The sequence below is a fragment of the Arvicanthis niloticus genome, chromosome 2 (genome assembly GCF_011762505.2).
Source record: "Arvicanthis niloticus isolate mArvNil1 chromosome 2, mArvNil1.pat.X, whole genome shotgun sequence".
NCBI lineage: Eukaryota > Metazoa > Chordata > Mammalia > Rodentia > Muridae > Arvicanthis > Arvicanthis niloticus.
The window spans coordinates 85,089,317-85,111,047 of NC_047659.1; the positions used below are offsets into that span (position 1 = coordinate 85,089,317).

Sequence of the window (21,731 nt, forward strand, 5' to 3'; positions counted from 1 at the left end):
CTGACAAATCAAGAAAGGTGCATGAGAATAAAAAGGGGGTACCGCAAGGGATTAAATGTTTAGTTTGTGTTTAGTTGGAGCAAAAGTTCGGTCTTACTTGTTTGGAAGAAATGATTAGGAATATATGTGCCGTGCATTGGTATAATCGTAAGAATTTTATAATTTTATTTAATTGCACTGGTTCTAAAATCTAATTCCTATTTAAATATATAGCACCAGAAGGATAAATTGACAAAATTTACATATTTCTTCACTGTTAAAGTTTAAATGACTCTAGATTCTTTAGTTCAACAGCGTGCACATCGGATACACAAAGTTATATGAATCCCTATGTTCTCTAGTAATTGTTTGTTTTTTTTGGTTTTTTTTTTGTTTTTTGTTTTTTTTTTTGATACAACCTGGACTAGACCCTGGCTTTTCAAGAACCTCTATGGAATGAATTCCAGCTAGGAGCTTAAGGCATGCATCCCTTTACTAGATCTACATGAACATGGAAAAACATTAATGTGAGATTCATTACAGAATCTTTCGAATTTAGATGAAGCTTTAGAATTTTAGAGTCAGGGATCTCACCAATGCCCAGCAATGAAAAGAGGTGGACTGACCCCATGCCTTTCTGCATCATGAGAGCCCTCACTGCCTTTGAGTCCTAAGGCCTTGAGGCACCTTCAGCATAGTAGCCCTTGGAGTTAGAAGACAACATGGCCTGTGCCATGGGACCCCTGGTTTACAAGGCTTATTTCTCTGCTGGCCTCAATTGGGAGATCTTCTGAAGGTCAGACATTGGACTTGTGTTTCAGGAAAAAGGTAACACTTTGAAAATTGTTTTGTGGTCCAAAGAGATGGATAGAAACAGCTATCTCATTAAAAATCCTTCTCTAAGCCGGGCAGTGGTGGCGCATGCCTTTAATCCCAGCATTTGGGAAGCAGAGACAAGCAGATTTCTGAGTTCAAGGCCAGCCTGGTCTACAGAGTGAGTTGAGTTCCAGGACAGCCAGGGCTACACAGAGAAAAACAAAAGCAAGCAAGCAAACAAACAAGCAAAAATCCTTCTCTAAATATATTCATTTTCAGCAAGCCCCTGGATTCCACTCATCTCTACCCACCTAGTGCTGAGATTTAAGGCACACGTTGGTAAGTCTGGCTTTTTACATGGGTGCTAGGGATTTGAACTCTGGTTCTCATGCTTGCATAGGAGACCCTTAGCCAATCAAGCTATCTCTCAGGCTGTATATGTTTAAACTAGTCTTTTAAACTCCCTTCAAACAGATACACACACACACACACACACACACACACACACACATTCATATACAACCTTTCCGTCCTTGCAGAAGACATGTCTCTTTGCTTATGTAAATATTCTATTCTGGACACACTGCTTGTCCAACCCTGGTTTAAGGATGAGTTGATGATCAAGGACTAGATATAGAGTGCTGGTCTTCAGACTTCTGCCTTCAAACATGTTCCACCCAGTCCTGATGTTAGTCACACTCTACAGCTGGCCAGTGGACCACAAAGGTTCAACCTGCAGCTGACGAGAACTACAGATGCCGTCACCCTAAGTCTTCATCTTTCTAGATGGTTATATTGATACTTTAGGGTGGACAACTTTTTTAGAAAAAATGGTTAAAGTAGTCCTGAATGATGAATGCCAGATTATTAAATGGAATGAGTAGGTCTTAATGAGTTTTTTTATTGGATATTTTATTTACATTTTAGATGTTATCCCTTTACCCCATATCCCCCTGCCTAGGAACTCCCTATCCCATCCCCCCTCCTCCTGCTTCTATGAGGATATGCCCCCACCTATCCCCCCACTCCCACCTCCCCACCCTCAAATTCCCCCTCACTTGGCATCCAGCCTTCATGGGACCAAGGATCTCCTCTCCCACCTATGCCCGACAAGGCCATCCTCCCCTACATATACAGCTGGAGCCATGGGTTCATCCCTATGTGCTCCCAGGCTAGTGGTTTAGACCCTGGGAGCTCTGGTTGGTTGGTATTGTTGCTCTCCTCATGGGGCCACAAGCCCTTCACCTCCTTCAGTCTTCTCTCTAACTCCTCCATTGGGAACCCCTTGATCAGTTCAATGGTTAGTTGTGAGCATCTGCCTCTGAATATGTCAGACTCTGCCAGACCTCTAAGGAGACAGCTATATCAGGCTCCTGTCAGCATGCACTTCTTGACATTCACATCAGTTACCTTTGGTAACTACACATGGGATGGATAGCCAGGGGGAATGGTCTCCAGATGGCCCCTCCTTCAGTTTCTGCCCCACACTTTGTCTCCATATTTGCTCCCTTGAGTATTTTGTTACCCCTTCTAAGAAGGACAGAAGCACCCACACTTGGTCTTCCTTCTTCATGAGCTTCATGTGGTCTATGAGTTGAATCTTGGGTATTTCAAGCTTCTGGGCTAATATCCAATCATCAGTGAGTGAACACCATGTGTGTTCTTTTGTGATTGGGTTACCTCACTCACTCAATGGATATTTTCTAGTTCCATCCATTGACCTAAGAATTTAGAAAAATGGCTCATTGATTAAGAGCATGCCCTGCTCTCCCAGGGGATCTGAGTTCAGTTCCCACTACCCACCAGTCAGGTGGCTCTCAACTCCCTGTGTCTCCAGCTCGTTGAGACCCAGTGCCCCCCTCTGGGTTCTTAGGGTAATGCACTAAGTGAGATTTTTATCCAATTGTTTGATATAATCTTTTGTATTTGGAATTCTGTGGGTTTTTTTTTTTTAATGTATTAAGTTTTCTACTTGTTCTCATTTTAATTTCTGTTTCTGTGATAAAAACACTTTGACTGACAGCATTTTAGGGGAAGAAGGGATTTATTTGGCTTACAGTTCCAGGTTATAGTCTATTTTTGAAGAGAGAGGCAAGAGCTTTAGAAAACTTGCTACACCACATTCACAGTCATGAGCGAAGAAAACTGAATGTATTCATCTGCTGATTGATTCACTCTTCCAGCTTTCTTCTGTTTTATATTGTTATAGGACCTCCAGCCTAGGGAATGGTCCAGTCCAAAGTAGACTAAGGTCTTTCTACTTCAATTAACAACAAAGAAAATTACCCAGACATGCATAGAGACCAATCTGATATAGACAGTTCCTCAACTGAGTATCTTTTCTTAGTTGATTCCAAGTTTTGGAAAGTTGACATTTAAAATTAATCATTACACTACTATCAAAAGGTATTATTTAATATATGACAATCTCAAAATCTTTGGAATTTTAATTTTTTAAGTAATCATCATGATCACCAGTCTGAAATATTCATTAAATCTGAAACTATAAAGGTATACTCAATTGAGTTTGAAGTCAATAAACATAGTGCAACAAATATCTAATACTCATGCATCTGCTTGTCATATGGTCTTTCTCTTCCAAGAATTACTTAAATTTACTTTGCTATTTAGAAACTAGCTTGCTAATGATACATCCAATGTAATAAAAGAAAAGCCACCCAGGGGAAATTTATGCTAAATCAAGTTCTGATAATTTGAAGCTTTATAGTGATCATAAAACTTATTTTTAAAACAAAATAATGGCTATTGGTAGAAAACTGAATTATCAGTAAAATTATAGACTGAAAAAAATTACTTTTTCTAAAAAAAATAGTTTTTACTTGGTAATAAAAAGAGTATGTAGGGGCAGGAAATAATTGTGAGGGTTCAAATTCCTACCTCTTGTTAGAAACAATTTGTTGATGCATATCAAATTTTAGAATGGGAATACTGTTTGAACAATTTTCAACCTATCCCACAGGAAGACATACTCATGATTGCAGGTAAGTTCCTTTAATGTCGATTGCAACATTCTTAATAAATTGGCAACATTTGGGAAATCCCTAAAAGTCCCTCAGTAGAAGAAACAAATAATATATCACATGCTTCAAAGTGCCCTTTTTCCTTGACTGACATGGGATTCAACAGGGATGTATTTCTGAACTGGGAAGTTGAGAATGAGAAACAAAACAAAAACAAACAAGTCTGCACAGACAAACAAGTTGACTTGCCTTTCGTCTCTCTGTGGTGAGCCCAGGACCTCATATGCTTATGCTAGGCACACACTCTGTTGCTGAGCTACAATCCCAGTGTACTGCTTGCCATATTATACACATACGGTGGAAACATGTAGGCAGCTGTTCAGGTGTAGACGGTGGTAAAACTCCCATTGCTAGTGTGAGTAACTGGAGATTGAAATCAGAAGACAAGAGAGTGTTTTCACCCTTTTTTTTCCTTGAGTAGTTTGCTCTTCTTAAATGTCAAAAGGCATTTGTGGGGCTGGGGAGATGATTTGGGTAGAGGAGGACTTAAGTTTAAACCTTAAGCACTTACATAAAAAGTGGGACATGGCGTTGTGTGCCTGTAACCATAGCATTGAGGGATGCAGATGAGTGGATGCTGTAAGCATGCTGGCCAGCCAGCCTGTTAGTGAAAGAAGACTCTGTCTTAAAGAATAAGGTGGAGCATGATAGAGGGAGGCACCTGGAGGCACTCTGGCACCTGTACACAAATGCACGTGCATCGCAGTCCACACACCATCTCCCCCTCAGAGACATTTGCTTCCATCATCAAAAATGCAAATCCACAAAAGGAAAAGAGAAAGATAATCATAGCACAGATCTCTGTGAACCCTTGGTCCGTATCTTCGGTCTTTAGCTCCACAACCAGCCACTCGGAGTCGTAAGAGTCATGAGAGTTTTCAGTGTTTGGACCCTGCTAAAGCAAATGACATAGAACTGAAGAGCCGGTAAAGCATCTTCCCTTTTCTCTCATTCAGCCTTCAAGTTTCCTTTACCTCTTTACTTCTAACACTTGCTCCCTGCAGTTTGTATGGACAGTCTGACTAAATTTGTAATGATTCAAATATGGATGGCAGTTTGTTTTGGTCTGTTTAAAATTCTAAGGGGTGCGCAATTGCATGTGCGTGTGTGTGTGTGTGTGTGTGTGTGTGTGTGTGTGTGTGTGTGTGCTATTGACTGTTTTGTGTCCATTTATTTTTCTCTATTCATTTAGCATAACAAGATTTGAAAGGTTACATATTCCTTCTCCCTCTTTCCTTTTCTCTCTCTACATTTAAATTTGTAGTTTATTTGATACTGTCCTCCAACTATGAAGGAGAAGCAAGGCCCCTTGAAATGTGACCTGAATCAACCTCAGAATAATGGTTCATGTTTTCACTAGCCACCTGAGGTCAGACAATCGTACCTGGTGCATACCAGCTACTTTTAGCCACCCCATTCTCTTTATGTGTCTCTCCGCCTCTCAGAAACATGTCCTGATGGTGGATGGCAACAGCGCCATTTCCCCTTTGTCCCTGGTGCATACCAGTTTCCTTGATCAGAAATCGGTGAAGGGCCTCCCACATGCCCTGTCCCCTAAAGAATATCACATTAAAGCTGCTAGGAAAAGTGTGGCATATTCAGATTGGAGAATTGGCCATCTCTGCTGACTGCATAGTGATTTGCAGAAAACTCTCAGCTTCTCTGGGAAGGGAAAGGAAGAAGATGGTCATCTGTTTCAGTTCTATCTGAGAGGTACCCGAGAGACCAGTTTCTGTTGGGTTCAAATCCAAGAGAAAAAGATGGCAAGTTGGGGGAGGCCGTGAGCACAGGTGACTGTGCTAACTAGCAAGTCCTTACTTGCCAGTTACTCTTCCCTTTCTCAAGGCAGAGTTCTTTGGAGGAAACACCTAACTGTTGGATTCTCCATTGGGAAGAAAAGTTGGAGCATGCAACCAGTGTTCTGGCTTTTTGGAGGGTTGCCCAGGGACTGGTTTCTGTCTTCCTGGCTTAAAAGTGCTGACAAGATCCAGCATGCACTCTATGAGTAGGGACTACTGGGAACAAGAAAGAGCTGGCTGGGTGGCTTGCCACTGCTACAGAGCACCTGTGGTGAACAGGCCAAGGCCAACACAGCTTAGTGGCTTCTCCCCTGGGTTATAGGAAAGGGAAGAGTGGAGGTTGCATACAATGTTCTATTTTTTTTTTCAGCTATTTTTCTTTTTTACTCAATTCATTTGTACATAGGACCTGACATACTCTAGATGCTTGGAGACTGATGAGAACAGAAATGAATTAGGAACATCTTTATATCTCTAGAGAAGTGGTGGTGCTCCAGACAACAGAGGAAGCAGCATAATAGTATTGGGGGAGCCGTTAAGACCTCTTTCATTGGGGACTTGGGAGGTTATATGTCTGCAGGATTTTCATCCATGGGCTTAAACATTTTTTAGTCATTTGTCTTACTGGCAGGAAACTTTCCTATTGACACCAATCTGTAAAGTTAAAGACCGGGGTAAATGACTATTTTTCCCATAAATATACCAACACAAAGTAACAAGGCAGGTAGAGAAACACAGGATCTAGCAAAAATACAAAACAGATACCAGAATTAAATTTGTAGTTGCAAACACACAGGCTACACTTGAAAGGTAATTCTAGATAAATGTGATAGTGATGTTCAGGGAGCTGGGAAAAGGATGCAGGGACAGGATGAGAGACGAGCAAAGCCAGTAAGCATTTGAAATGAGCAAAAAAAAAAAAAAAAACTGTGAAGTAGCGAAATTGAATCACTGAGTTGAAAAACCACTACAAAGCTTCAGTACCCAGGCAGAAGGGGTAGTTAGTGATCTCACAGCTAAAGAAATTACCTAGTCAATGGAGCGAAAGAGAAAGTGTGAAAACAGTCTAAAAGGATAAACGATGTCACCTAGCAACCAATCAGCACATAATGGGAGAAGATGGGGTAGGATGGCAGAATGCACATTTAAAGAAAAAAAAAAAAAAAGCCTGAAACTAGGTTTGGAAATGGGCTTCCTGAATCTAGATGTCTAATGGACCCCAGTGAGAATAACCCAATAGGACACAGAAGTATATATTATAATTAAATTTTCAGAAGGAAAAGGCAGAGAAAAAGCTTTGAACACAAGACAAAAGCTGCTTGTTCCATTAAAGGGCACACCGTCATAACTGACAGTGAAATTTTCATCAATGACTTCTAGGCCTGAAGGATGCTATATTTCAAATACTAAAAGACTTCCAGCCAATAGTAATGTATGCAAGCAAACTGTCCCTTGGTATGAAGGAAAGTAAGCAAAGATGAGCAGCAACTGCAGAGGTTCTTCACCACCTGACCTAGTGATGAGCCATATACAAAATAAGGCAGGTGTTTATTATGTAAGCTGAAACAAGGGGGAGGGCACTACATAGACACACACACACACACACACACACACACACACACACATACAAACACACACACAAGCCTATGAGTACAAAGCTCATTGGTGAAACAAATATTCAAACAAATAAATGTTATGATAATGGCTTTGAGTAAATGATTTTTAATCATGCCACAGGGCTTTAAAAATGGTATAGAAAGCTTAACTGTTGGGGGCCGACTTTTAGCAGAAATTGGCTATCAGCTTTGCAGCCATCTTGAGCCATATACCCTGACATGAGACTTGGATTACAATAGCCTACAACAGCTGAGCACACTCTGATAATCTTGGTTTAGGTACCTTGAGATTAAAGGTGCGTGAGATTAAAGGTGCGTGAGATTAAAGGTGTGTGACTTAAGAGTATGACTTAGAAGTGTAGAGATCAGATTTAGAGACAAGACCTAGGGCATGATTAAAGGTGTAACTTAGAGGCGTGGCTTAGAAGTGAGACATATAAAAGGCAGAGACAGAACAGATCAGAATCAGACTGAGATCAGAGAATCAGACACATCAGACATTAGGTAGAAGACATTTGGCTCTAGAGAGAATCAGACAGCAGACAGAGGAGACAGAGAAGGAGACACTTAGAGGAAGAGAGACTGAAGAATAAACGGGATTGAATCACACCCTGTCTCTTCTCCATTCTTCGAGTCTGCCCTCACCCTCGCTCTTGCTGAACCCCGACCCGCAGACCTGAGCGGCAGTTTGGGCCGGGATACAGTGGCTGCCCAAACGTGGGTCGGCCCGGGCCTCAACATTTTGCCTGGGCTGCGACGTTTTTGGCCACCCAAACGTGGGGCTAGTGTGGACCCCAACACTTAACCACTATGCATTCTTGATTGCACAGTTAAAAGTATGTAATTCATGACACCAGTAACAAAGTGCAAGGCAATGAAGAAGAGTAGAAAGAAGCCTTGTATGTGATGACCAGCTTCAAACAGACTGTTACAAATATAAGGCATTTGAACTAAATTCTGTGCTAAGCATACTGAGTTTTATCAAGAGGCTCATCCAAGAAAATAAGAAATGAACCAACATATATCACTGTAAGGAAGGAATAAGTCCAAAGGGAGAAGCCTGAAGGAAAAAAGGACAACAAGGTACAAAACCGGAGAAATGAACAAGCTGGCAGCACTGTGTCTCTATCAGAAAGTACTGTGAATGTATTGGATGCACTGTTTTTTTCAATCAGAAGAAATGGTTGCTGAAAGACTTGACAAAATAAAACCAGGCCAGTATGCATTCCACAAGAGATTCACTTTAGACGTAGGCACAGAAGGTGTATGAAAGTGTAAGTATAGAAAAACACAATCAAAGTGGTTTTTTTTAAGATCAGTAAGACTGAAAAATCCTTAGCTAAGAAAAAGCAGAAATCAAATGTTCATATAAAATATGACTCCACAAAATATACTTTAAGTCAAAAACTGTCACAAAAGACAAAGATGGATAGTATGAAGTGATAGAATAGCAACCAACCAAACATATTTGTACATATGCACTATATATCAGTGTCAAGTCTGTGAAACAAACTGAAAACTCCAGAAGACTCAAAAAGCAAAGTTTTAACAGCACATACTGTGCTAGACCCTTACACATGGAGTGACAAGGTGGCGTGCTCTGCTGCAGCCTTTCCCGGTCCTTAGTCTCTCCTGTAACCATGGAGCACTGTTTGCCTCTTGTTCACCCATTTGAACTGTTATAGTTGTATTTGTGCTGAACATATTTCTTGCCATTATATCCTCAGCAATACTATATAACATAGACCTATGTACAACTTACAGGGCATTGGTACTATAAGTAATATAAGCATACAGTAAAAGAGTATATAGTAAAAGGCTAGACTGTCAGTAGGTTTGCATATCTGCTATGGCCCTGGTGCCAGTCCTCTGGGGATGCCCAGCGGCAACTCAGCAATGCACTGTGCTAACAGGAATGGAGCCCACATTCTTCCCAATTGGAACATTGTCCAGGGTTGAAAGAGTTTTAGGTCACAAGACAAGTCTCAACAAGTTTAAGATGTTGAAAATGTACCAAGTAGCTTTTGTGACGTCAATGGAATGAAAACTAGCAGAAGGAAGAGTGGAAAAAAATAAGAAACAAGTTGAAGTTAACAGACTTCTGAGTAGCTAGTGAGTTAAGGAAGAAGTCCAAAGGAATATAGAAAGAACGCTTGAGACGAACAAAAGCAAAGCACAACATGCTGAACCTCACTCGATACCAAAAATAGAAATAACGAAGGGTTTGTAAGTGTGAACAAGCACATTGAAAACTATCCTAACTGTAACTTTACACATTGTATAAGTAGAAAAGACGAAGCCCAGAGCCAGCAGAGGGTGAAACAATAAACACTGAATGTGAGTCCATAACAGGGATTGGACACATGCTAAAAATCATATTAGAACTCCTTTCCATAACAGATGCAAGTGACAAATCTTTAAATGGAAAGAGACAAAAAAGAGAAGAGACTCAAATGTGTGAACTCAAAACCAAAAGCACAGAGTTTATAACCGATGCCACAGAGAGAACAAATATAAGAAACCAGTATGAATATATATTTATATCCATATTTGATATGCCAAAATTTGAGTACCTGGATGAGATGGATCATCCCATGATAGTGTCATGAAGAAATAGAAGACATGAATAGCTTTATTCTGGAAAACTGACCAGAAGTCCAATATCTCCCAGGAGAGAAAACTCAAAGATTTTAGTGGACAAGTCTACCAAACCTCAAGGAAAATTCCAGGTCATTTATTTACAAACTCCTCAAAACTCTAAAACTGTAACACTTTCACGTTCATTCTCTTTATGAAATGAGGATTACTCTGGTGCTAAAGGAACTGCAAGAAATGAAAAGCTCAGACCTTAGCTAATATAGATGAATACCTCAAAAAATACTAGATAACATAGAAAAGATCATGTTATAGTCACCTGATCCTGGGATGCTCTGTGATACTCAAATTATACATATATATATATGTATAATATATACATATTGTATATATATATATATATATATATATATATATATATTACACATATATATATGTATGTATGTAATATATATATATATTATCTCTGTGTATAATTTGAACACATTAACAAGACAAAGATAAATATCACATCTTCATCTCAAAAGACATAGAGCACTTGATAAAATTTGACATCTGTCATAGTAGAGTTTCTATTCCTGTGATAAAACACTGACCAAACATTTCCATCACCAAAGGAAGTTAGGGCAGGGACTCAAGGCAGAAACCTAGAGGGAGGAACCCAAAGTAGGGATCAGAGGAGTGCTGCTGACTAGTTTTTCCCTCATGGCTGCTCAGGCTGCTTTCTTACACAACTCAGGACTACCTCTCCAAGGGTGATACCACCTACAATGAGCCGGGACCTCCCACATCAATTATTAATCAATAAAATTCCCTACACACTTGCCTATAGACCAGTCAGATAGAGGCATTTTCTTAACTGAGTTTGTGTTGATACAAACAAACAAAAAACTCAACCTAACTAGTACAAAACATTTCATAATAAAAAAAATCATACTGAACTAATAACAGAAGGGAATTACTTGGGTATGATAAAGAGCACATTTTAAGAGCTTAAATGTAGCCTAACCGATGGCAAGCAAGTGAAACTTTTGTCACTGAAATCAGGAACATGTCGGTGGCACCCATGTTCACAGCTAATGTAGTAGTAGAGGGTCTAGCGAGTTCTGGGCAAGAAAATTAATTCATTAGTTTAGCCAATTTAATCTTAGTGTTCTATTGCTGTGAGGAGATACCTCAATGACCATAGCATCTCTTAAAAAGGAAACGATTGAACTGGGGCTGGCTTACAGTTTTGTCCACTAGCATCCTCAGATGAAGCATGGTAGCTCACAGGCAATTATGGTGCTGGAGAGGCAGCTGAGAGTTCTACATCTTGATCCATAGATAGCGGGAATAGAGCAAGACACTGGGCCTGGCTTGAGCATTTGAAACTGCAAATCCCAACCCCAGTGACTCACTTCTTCCAACAGACCCCAGGTCTTAATCTCTCAAGTAGAACCATTCCCAAATAACCAAGAACTCACATACTTTGAGTGCATGGGAGCCATTTCTATTCAAGCCACCACATTTAATTATGAATTAACTCACCCACAATGGAGAAGAACAAATAGAGTCTAGTATTTCTTGGGGTAAGATAGTATTGGGAGTTTGCCATTCTGGATAAAGTTTACATCCTTCAAAATGAAAAGGTTTTAGAGCTGTGACATGCAGTGATGGGCATGTAATGAGCAGTGTGAGCTACAGCACACTATAAACCTGGAGATCTGTAGAACAGTGTACTTCCTGCTATGGGCTTTCCATGCTAATAATCCAATTACATAGAACAAATCTTTCAAAACAGAGAAAAAAACGGTGATCAACGAAGAGGAGCTGAGACATATAATTATGTTTTCATTGTTTTTCTTCCTTTTTTTTTTTTTGGTTTTGAATAGGAAAGTGATTTATGCTACAATGTAAGACTGGATGAGTAGAAACTTAGAGCGATGTGTGTGTGTGAAGGTCTCCTCAGAAGCATAAGGAACATCTGGCACATATGTAAGGACAGAGCCACAGTTACTTTGTGGCTGCCTGGGCAGTGAAGTTGGGGTGGATTGGGGCTGCTTTTATCCAGCAGCCATCAGAAGTCACGTGTCTTGTTCTCTAGGACCTTCATGTTTGAAGAAAGGGGTCAAAGTAGCCAGTAGTGGCCCATTCCTGTAACCCCTGCCCTCAGGAGGCTGAGGCAAGAGGTCATGAATCCTAGGCCAAGCTGGTCTACACTGTGAGGCACAGTCTTTAAAAACCTAAAAGAAAAAAAACTATCAGAGTAAAATATAAAATTGTTGTAAAATACTCTAAAGGTTTTTCTTATTTGTGTCAGGCCTTCTGAATTCTGCATGGCGTTTTCTTTACTTTAAAAATGTCTGTAATTGTAGATACACTATTTTCCATTGAAGCATTAAATCATGTGCCTGTGATACTGGGTCAGTTTTTCCATTAGCACACCAGTGAATCTGAAAGTCTTCATGTCGTTAGTGTGTCTTCTTTTCTGAATGACTGTATGATCATTTGAGCCTCCATTTTCTATTTTCATTTAAAATCACAGATCATCAAGTTATTGGATGGAAAGCGATCTCAAACTGTGGGAATCTTGATATCTAGTTTACATCTAGAAATGAAGGATATTCAACAGGGTAAGTCTTTCCCATCCCTTCCCTCCAGCTTGTAAATTCTCTGTAGCTTCTCCATGCATGTTAATGACATGAGACTGCAGCTTCATCATGACGTTTTCACACATGTACATGTGGTGCTTCCACCTTACTCTCCCCTGCTGCCTATGTCATTCCTCTTCCATTTCCTGCCAAACTGCTTCCTATTCTTGTAACAGTGTTTCTTTGAATGTTTTTGAACATTGTGAACGTTTTAGTACATCCCCAAAACTTAAAATGCTACAGTGAATCCCTGGTAACTACTACCCAGTTAAAATCCATTGTTACTTTTGTAACAGTACAACTCCTCCACCAACTAGATTGTTACAAAAAAAAAAAGATCTCTTGCAGACATTTTGTAATCCATCTTGTAAAAACATTAGCACTACCAGGGAAGGTGACCGGGCTTTTCTAAAGTACAAATGTCGCACCACCTTCTTGAAAATGATTAACAAAAATCTCTCAGTATCATTACAGATACAGGTATTATGTATTTGGTTGGCTTTGCAGTAGTTGGCTCACCCTTTGTGTTGAACCTGTTTTCAGTGAGGATCCCAACAGACACACTACATCGTCATTGATACATCACTTAAGTCTCTTGTCTTGTACTTTTCCCATATTGAGTTTTTGCCAATGACATGACTATGTTTTATCTCTCTATCTTCTGGTAACCTGTGAGATGTTAACTTAGTCTAGATTTACACGGGGTAGTGAGGAATTCGTAGATCCTGAGCATGCTGTGTCTTACACATATGGGACTTCTTCAAAATTACTATTGAACAGTTCCTGACATTAGTAGGCACTGAGGGTTTTTTGTCTAGGTTAATTCTTTCAGTACAAATACACAAGATATTGATGTATGCATGCAGTCATTTCTTATTCATTAGATGGAATGTAACTGTAGAGAAACACTTAACAGCCACTTGATTTTACCATTGTTTCTTATGGCCCCTCTTTTCTTCAAATGACAGCATTTCATTTTGTTATCTTTGCCACATTTTTGAATAAAGCATTTCAAGAGTTTAATACATAGATTGGCTAGGAGAAAATGGAATTGAGAGGAAAGGAGAAAATCCCACCTTGATTTCTATATTTAAAAACCATGACTTTCATTTGTTCTTTGGAAACGTATATGAATAAAAATAATATCAGAACCTGAACTCAAAAAAGATGGTTTACCAAAAAAAAAAAAAAAATGCTTCTTAATATAAGTTTTAAGTGATTTTGAAAATTTTGTGCGTATAGATATTTTATATGCAATATATGCATGCAGAAGCCATGGAAGCCAAGAGGGCATTGGGTCCTATAGGACTGGAATTACAATAGTTGTTAGTCATGATGTGGGTGCTGGGAACTGAGGCCAGGTCCTCTAAAAAGCAACAAGTGCTCTTCACCACTCAGCCATCTCTCCAGCCCCTTTAAATTTATAATTTCTAAGAGAAATTATAATTATGTTTTGCTTGTACATATTTTTCTTAATAAAAATATACCAAAATAAGACCTGGGTCTTACATTAAATCAAACCTCCTTTATTCAGCCATCAGTTGAATGTAAGCCTTTACTTATATACATGGTTTACAACATCTTTTGGGTGGTAATGCAGCATGTGAGCAGGTTTCTCTTCAGTTGAGCATGGATTTCATGACTCAGACACCCTGAAGCAGCCCTCCCTTTACGACTTCAGCCCCTGTTGTTCAAAGTCATTTTACTCCTCTGCTGATCAGGAGAAGGCTCCCAAAGACACTAAAGATCTTTTCTCACATTGCTTTTCCTTTCAAAGTGACTTTGAAATTTTGCTACATTATATTTTTTAAAATGTGGTTCTTAAAGATAATAAAACAGGCTGGAGAGATGGCTCAGTTGTTGAAAGCACTGACTGCACTTCCAGAGGTCCTGAGTTTAATTCCCAACAACCACATGGTGGCTCACAACCATCTGTAATGGGATCTGATGGCCCCTTCTGGTGTGTCTGAAGACAGACACAGTGTACTCATATACATAAAATAAATAATCTTTTTGAAAAAAGATAATAAAACATTTTAAGCAAGTGACAGCCACAGAGTATTTAAATAGGCTGATTATTTTGTTTTTTTGTTTTTTTGTTTTTTTTGTTTCCCCCCCACTCCCACAGCCCATCCATACATGGTTTCTCTATGTAGCCCTGACTCTCCTGTAACTTTCTCTGTAGACTAGGCTGGTCTCAAACTCAGAGATATGCCTGTCTCTGTCTTCCAGAGTGCTGGGACTTAAGGAATGTGGCACCACTGTCTGGTAATAGGCTGATTTTTTTTAAATTGACTTAATAATAGAGCCAAAAATGTAAGTAAAATATTAAACTTGAAAATGTAATAGTTGATGACAGTTTGAAGGTGTTTGAAAGGTCTACTGTGGAAAGGAGAATTTTTCATTGGCTGTAGAACCTTCTAAAACGAATCTTGAGATCAGGATTTGATAGTCTTTTGATGAGAAACAGACACATAGGGCATAATCATTGGGATGAGAAGATTTGCTGACTGTGATACAAGAGTTTTGCTGTTAATTTGTACTTCTTATGCACTAGGTAGATCCCAGGAAGATTTCATCTTATCTAACAGTGTGGATATGAATTTTCCAGCTTTTAACATCACTTGAAACTTTGCTCCCTTCCTTTTGTGTATCTGTCACTGAGTATGTCAGATTGCCATGTGGATAAAGGGCATTTGAGTCATGTGATATAGCAATTACTAACTTGGGCCCATGCACTTTTCCATGGCATTGCAGTCCCATTGGACTGAATGTTCATTGTGACGTGAACAAGATTTTAATTTGCCTAGACCTTTCCAGTTCTCTACACCGGTCAAGAACAAATGTATGTGAAGCAAATATGATCTTTCATTTCAGCATTGGAACCCTAATCATAGCATAACAGACTTTTATGTCTGCCTGTAAGATTACAGATTTTCCTATGCCAAAAAAAACACCTGTGTTATGTTCTACACATTTGACTCCCAAGTTCTAAAAACTGTGTCATTTCTTCACCTAATAATGTATACCGGATGAGTATAGCAAAATAACCAGAAGTTGTGTTATTAAATTATTCCTGTAGAGTCATTGACTGACACTGGTTTCTAAATAATCCAAGTCTCATATTGAATGGAATATACTTGGCTCTGTGCTGTTGTCCTGTTGAAAGAATAACCCATGCTGATGCCAGCCTGATCCTTGAATGTTAATGTGAGGGGACTGAGTCTGAGTTGGTGAACTGACTGCTGATGTGACCAGTTAAGAGCATATCCTCCACTTTCTGGACATAGTGTCATATTTGTTAAGATGCAAAGACAAAGGTTGTTCACTTGTTCTCTTGAAAGTCTCAAGAAATATGACCTAAAATCCAGTATATAAAAGTTCACATTTATTTCAAATAATCACGTTCTCATCTACAGCACTGGAAATGTCCAGGCGTCCTACAGTCTCGTTTCCCTCACAGTGAATAGTCAGTCCATTGAGGCTGTAAGGCCATGAGATTTATGGTCCTGAGTTGGTTAACTGCAGTATCGCATGAGTCTAATGACCCTTATCTATGTGGCAATCTGTCATACTCAACAGGACATACGCAAAAGGAACTGAGTAAAGTTAGTTATAAGTAAAACAGTTACCAAGACTGCTCATTGTTTCCTCTTTATCCTTGCCTCCACTTGATGTTATGCATGCTGTTTCCCTCAGAAGGTGTGATCTCTACTTTACTAGTTCAACACATGCATGGCAAACACAATAAATATGTTTTGAGTCAGAAGTAACAATAGGAAGATGACGGTACGACTGCAGACTGCAAAGAAACAAGCATAGGCAAATTCTGATCATTAAAATCTGATTCTTGGGGGAAAAAAATGTACTCTTCAGCTTACCAGTAGAGGAACGTGTAGGCATCCCAAAGCACTTCAGGGTTCTAACTGTCTAAATAACAGTTTTCAATGTCTTGCTGAGATTACATCTCTCTCTGTCTCTCTCTCTCTCCCTCTCTCTCTCTCTCTCTCTGTCTCTCTCTCTCTGTCTGTCTCCTTTCTCTCTCTATCTATTCATCAACCTACCTATCTGTGATGCTGAGAATCAAACCCACAATCTTGAACTTCCCAGAATTTTTTCTGCTGCTGAGCTATATCTCCCCACTTGCTACCATTTAAGTATCAAGTATGCAAGTATAACTTGCACTTGAACTAATGTTTATTAGTTTAGCTTTTAGAAGATTAAGCATGTTTGCTTTGTTTTAAAGACAGACCCTTCTCTGTAGACCACTGTCTATACATAAATGGCCATAATGAAAAATTCTGGGACTCTAAATAGCAAGCCAGCATGTAACAAAGACAGTGCAGGTTTCGTGGAAGTTCTCTGATTGTCAAGCACTGCTTACAGTTAGATGAACTAATATACCCAAATCACATTTGAAAGTCTTATTTTCCTGTCTGTTGAATTTAATTTCAATTCTAAAAACAAAACAGATGAAACATTGTAATACTAAATAAAGTAGATTCTGTTCCAGTGCTTTCTGCCTTGCCTTTGGCATGTACTGAATGAGTGCCAGCCCTGACAAGCACCACAACTGCATTAGGACCACGCCGTAAGCACTCTCAGGAGCTCACAAATATGTGTGATCAGTCAAACATTCCAAAAGAGTTGGCTGTAGTATTAGATAACCAGATATAGGCTCATCCCTGGGGAAGACTGATTTTCCCTCCCAGCAGTCATTAGTGGCCTGTAGTTCTTCATCTACCATTGAGGTCTTGTGATCCACATTGGAACATTGACAACAGTATGGCTGCTCAGATAACTGATTTCTTATTAATAAAATACAGAGACTGAAGCAGCATATAACCGGTTATCTAATACTAACTTGTTGGCTATATATATATATATATAGATAGATATATATAGATATATATATATATATGCAATATGAAATAGACTTGTATGTGTTGGTTGTGTATTAACAATTCAAGAAAAAGAACCCGTGAATTTAGAGGGAAAGAGAGAAGGTGATGTAAAGACAATACTCATATTTGAAATTCTCAAAAGGATAAATTTTAAAAATTAAAAAGGAGTTTTTTGAAGAACCTATAGGTAAGCCACCTTTTTGAACACATGTATATGTATATGGTGTGTGTGACTATGTATGATGATTCGTGTGTGTGAATGGATATATATAGTATAGGTATGATTGTTTGCAAATGTGGACATATGTGTATATGTGCAACAGATTGTTCATGTGTACAGATGCATATGTATGTATATAGGGCCCAGTGTTCTGGGCCTTTTTTAGTGTTTTTTGCTGTTAAGATTTCATGTGCTTTTAGATCTTGGCTCTTATCCTGTGGCTTTGCCATTTGTATCAACTACATACAGTTATATATACAGTTATAGAAGGGTGCATGCTTACCTACCACTTTAATTTTTTCTGTAAAATAAACAGCAGTGATTATTAGGATTCTACAAAAAAAAAAAAAGTTGGCTGTGAAATCACGGCCATGGTATTCTGTAGGACTTGAGGTGAGGCCTAGAAGATGTGGTGATGATGACATCAGGAAAGGGAACCTTTGCAAGGGAAGAAAAATAATGAGATGACAAATGAAAAGGGGGCCACAACTGAAGGGTATGGGCAGCAATCAAATGGAACTTGAGTCAGAATCTAAGACTCAAATCATGAGCAGCATGCAAACCAGGAGGGGCCCTCAATATCATCACAAGGTCTCTACATGTTATTAGATCAAAAACATAAGGAATCCGAGGCTCATAGTACTGAGATCTGAGCTTGAGTACCACAGGATCTTGGAGCTCTGATGTCCTGCATAATCTTGCTAAAGTCCTTATTTCCTCTTTTACTCTCTCTGCAGTTCTAACTAACACCATGGTCTTCCTTGATTCTTTAAGGAACTTCCTTTTTATCCTTGAGTGTCCTGCACATTTAATGTAGAGGAATTTTATCCAGCAACATGGCTGCTCTAGCAAGGGATCTCATCCAAAGATAATGCAGACACTCTGCACACCTTTAATCCCTCTACCTGAAATACTGACACTGACCTTTAATCCCAAACAGTGACCTCTAATTGAGGGACAGACAAAGTGATGAATCAGAAAAAGATTTGATAGAATGAGTCAGAGATAAGGTACACCCAAATCTCACAAGAATAGACAGGAAAGAGGGGATACTGAAAGTGCAGCAAGGGGAAGAGAATTTAATGGAATTCAGTTTTGTTCAGTTGAGAGCAGTTCATTTCAGAGTCAGTCCTTCCAAGCAGAACAATTCAGTCAAAAACTGAGAGGCTAGTTTGAATCAGTCAGCTTGGAGAGGAGTTTGAGCCAGATGAGCTGAGTTGAACAAGCCAACCAGCATTCAGAAAGAGCCAGAAAGGGCAAGTTTATTCAGCAGTAAGTCTCTGAGGCTGGAACATTCTAGGCCTAGGTTAGCAGATATAGGCTGGAAGCTGAAGATTAGACTGTACATAGGCTAGAAGCTTCCAGGCCTAAGCCTAGGGATAGTCAGTTAGAAATGCTCTGAGCTCAGCCTAAGCCATGTATTTGTAAAGCTTGGGTTTGGCTCTCATCTTATCACTTCATTTGAGGAAATACAACCTACATTTACTTGTACATTTAGTGTACACAGTGCACACTCCCTGTTTCAGAAATGCGTTCCTACCTCCCAGTCTGTATAGTCAGCCCCTGATCTTTTACTGTGGATTTGTGCTTAGCCATCACCTCAAATAGCCCTTCTCAGACTTGCCCTCCCTGATATCTAACATGTATTATTTTAGTTTTACATAAAACCCAATATTTTGTTTCATTTCTGCATCTATTTTCCCTTTATTTACATCTACTCTAAGAATACAAGCTTTAAGGAGAGTGGCCACTCTCCTTGTGAACTGTAGCAGTTCCTGCTTGAATCTGATACATACTGGTGATCATCAAGGGCTTGTCCAATGAATAAATGAAAATAGAGCTGAAAATGGTGTGATAGTTGTGACTGCCAACCTGATTGGATTAAGAAACACCTGGGGTATGAGGCATCCTTCTGGACAAGTCCATGAAAACATCTGCAGAGACAGAGAGATAGCATGTGGCTCACGAGGGCTCTGATTTAGTTCAGTTAGTTCATTGAAGGGTATTATTGGGAGGAGGTGAGAAGTAAGGGAGCTCTAGTTGACGATGGTAGGTCACTGAGGTCATGTCCTTGAGGGCTTTCTCCTGTTCTCTCCACATGTTCCCCTTCTTTCTGCTTCCTGTCCATCAGGAACTGAAGTATAGCTCTGTCACATGCCTGCTATGATGACCTTCTGCTCAAATCCATGGGACCCACATGCATGGATGCACTATCTGAAACTCTGAGCCAAATCCTTCCTTCTTTGTCTCTATTGAGTATTTGGTCATAATTACAAGAAAAGTAACTAATATTAGAGATTGTGTGGACTTAGATGGCAAACGATGAAGGTCAGCACCAAGGCTGATACACATTAATGTAAAAGGAAGACATGGACATGGGTATTTAGAGAGTTAGTAACAGCAACTGTGGGAGTAATGGAAACAAAATCTGGGCTACACCTTAAGCAATGAAAACCAACCAACCAAAAACAACAACAAAGGTGAGGCTGGGGGGAGGAAAGCCAACCAGACAGAGGTCTATCAGCAAAAGCAGCATAGAGGAGAATGTAAATTCTGTTTTAGGGGATTTGAGTGTCCCTTAACTGGAGCTGTATAAGCTACTGTCTGGGGATCACTGAAAATTCTACTGTGGTGGTCACTGAGTGGGGCTAGGCTACAGACACAACACCTTTCAAAAGGCAACTCTGGGGTTTACTCAGTAGCATGCTTCCTAAGCCTAAAACACAGAATTGCTAAAGGAAGAAGGAAATGACTTTTTGTGTTTTTTTTCAAGATAGAGTTTCTCTGTATAGCTCTGGCTGTCCAGGAGTGCTGGGATCAGAGGTGTATACTACCACCTCCCAGCTTGGATGAAACAGTTTTAAAAGATGATCAGAGGTTTCACAAAGCCTGTGCTTCACCCAAGATATATCGAATCAGTGATTTACTCTCTCCTGGCTTTCCAGCATGAGATGGGATGACTTATATTTAGAATCATTTGGCATGTGTGGACACAGTGACTGGCTACATGATTGCAAATTAGTGTTTTCATTCCATGTTAGTAATTTCCTCTTATTCTCATCCCACGGGAGATGGAAAATTGCTGTTGACTATTCTGATACAAACTCCCATATGCCTTGTAATAGACTAGGTGCCAGAAACCTCCTGGCATTCATTTGGAATTTCCCGCACACTCAGAACTTATATTTATAATATTTAATCTGACATCAAAATAAAACATTTTTTTCATTCAAGTTCCTACTGGTCTGGTCAGAGAGTTCGGCTGCATCCTACACTCTGTGTCTGAGGCTCAGTGTGAGAAAGAAAGGCCAGCTTATGAAAGCTCAGAGGCCCAGATCCCAGAGTCCGAAACCACTGGACCTTGTTGCTTTGCACCAGTTAGTTCCAGAAATCCATGCCAATGCCCATAGTAGTTGTCACAAATGAATTTGATAGGGCACTGGGAAGGCACTGTAGATTTAAAAAAAAAAAACTTTCCTAAGAAAACTCTCACCTTAGTCTAAGAAGCCTTGCTCCAAAGGTTTTTAGTCTCCACAGTATCCTTACCGAGAATGCTCACCAGTCTGGTGTTCTAGAGACACTTGTTGAGGTATGGTCTCTCATACGCATGCTGCACAAGTGCACAGAAGAACTAACATCCACACTCTGGAACACAGAAGATCCAGAATTAAAAAGAGATGCATAAGATTTTAAATGTCTTCTTAATTTTGATGGCTTTGGATTGTCTTTCAAATATAATTACGGTGAAAAGGTGGAAACTTGTGTAAGGTTTATGGGACACAGCTCCTTGGCAAATACCCTCAGATTGTCCCATCTACTCTGAGACAAAGTCTCCACCTTACCCTTATCATTTACCTTCTGTGTACGGTTTCTCTGAAGAAATCTCAAATCTAACTTGTTTATGTTGTTACCTTTAATTTAGTTTAATTAGAAATATACCTTAAAGCTAAAAGAACTTCATTTAAGTTGTTCTCCCCATTACAATTCACCACGTATTGAAAGCAAAGAATATGACACTGGACACATTCTGAGGGAGCTTACCCACCAAAAGCGACTTGTGACCATGATCTGCTGGCGTACCAACCCAATGACGAGGGCAGTGTTAATCAGTTCTTTAGGACTGATAGA

The 21,731-nt window shown here is 39.5% G+C and overlaps 1 protein-coding gene across 4 annotated transcripts in view; it reads left to right on the forward strand.

Annotated features, from left to right (window-relative positions):
• Nucleotides 1-21,731, forward strand: part of Fmn1 (formin 1) — a 381,486-nt gene that overhangs the window by 224,539 nt on the left and 135,216 nt on the right. For all 4 annotated transcript variants that reach the window (XM_076929458.1, XM_076929459.1, XM_034494159.2 and 1 more), the window contains one exon: nt 12,374-12,461. In XM_076929458.1, the coding sequence (XP_076785573.1) occupies nt 12,374-12,461 (88 nt within the window). The remainder of the gene's footprint in view (nt 1-12,373; nt 12,462-21,731) is intronic.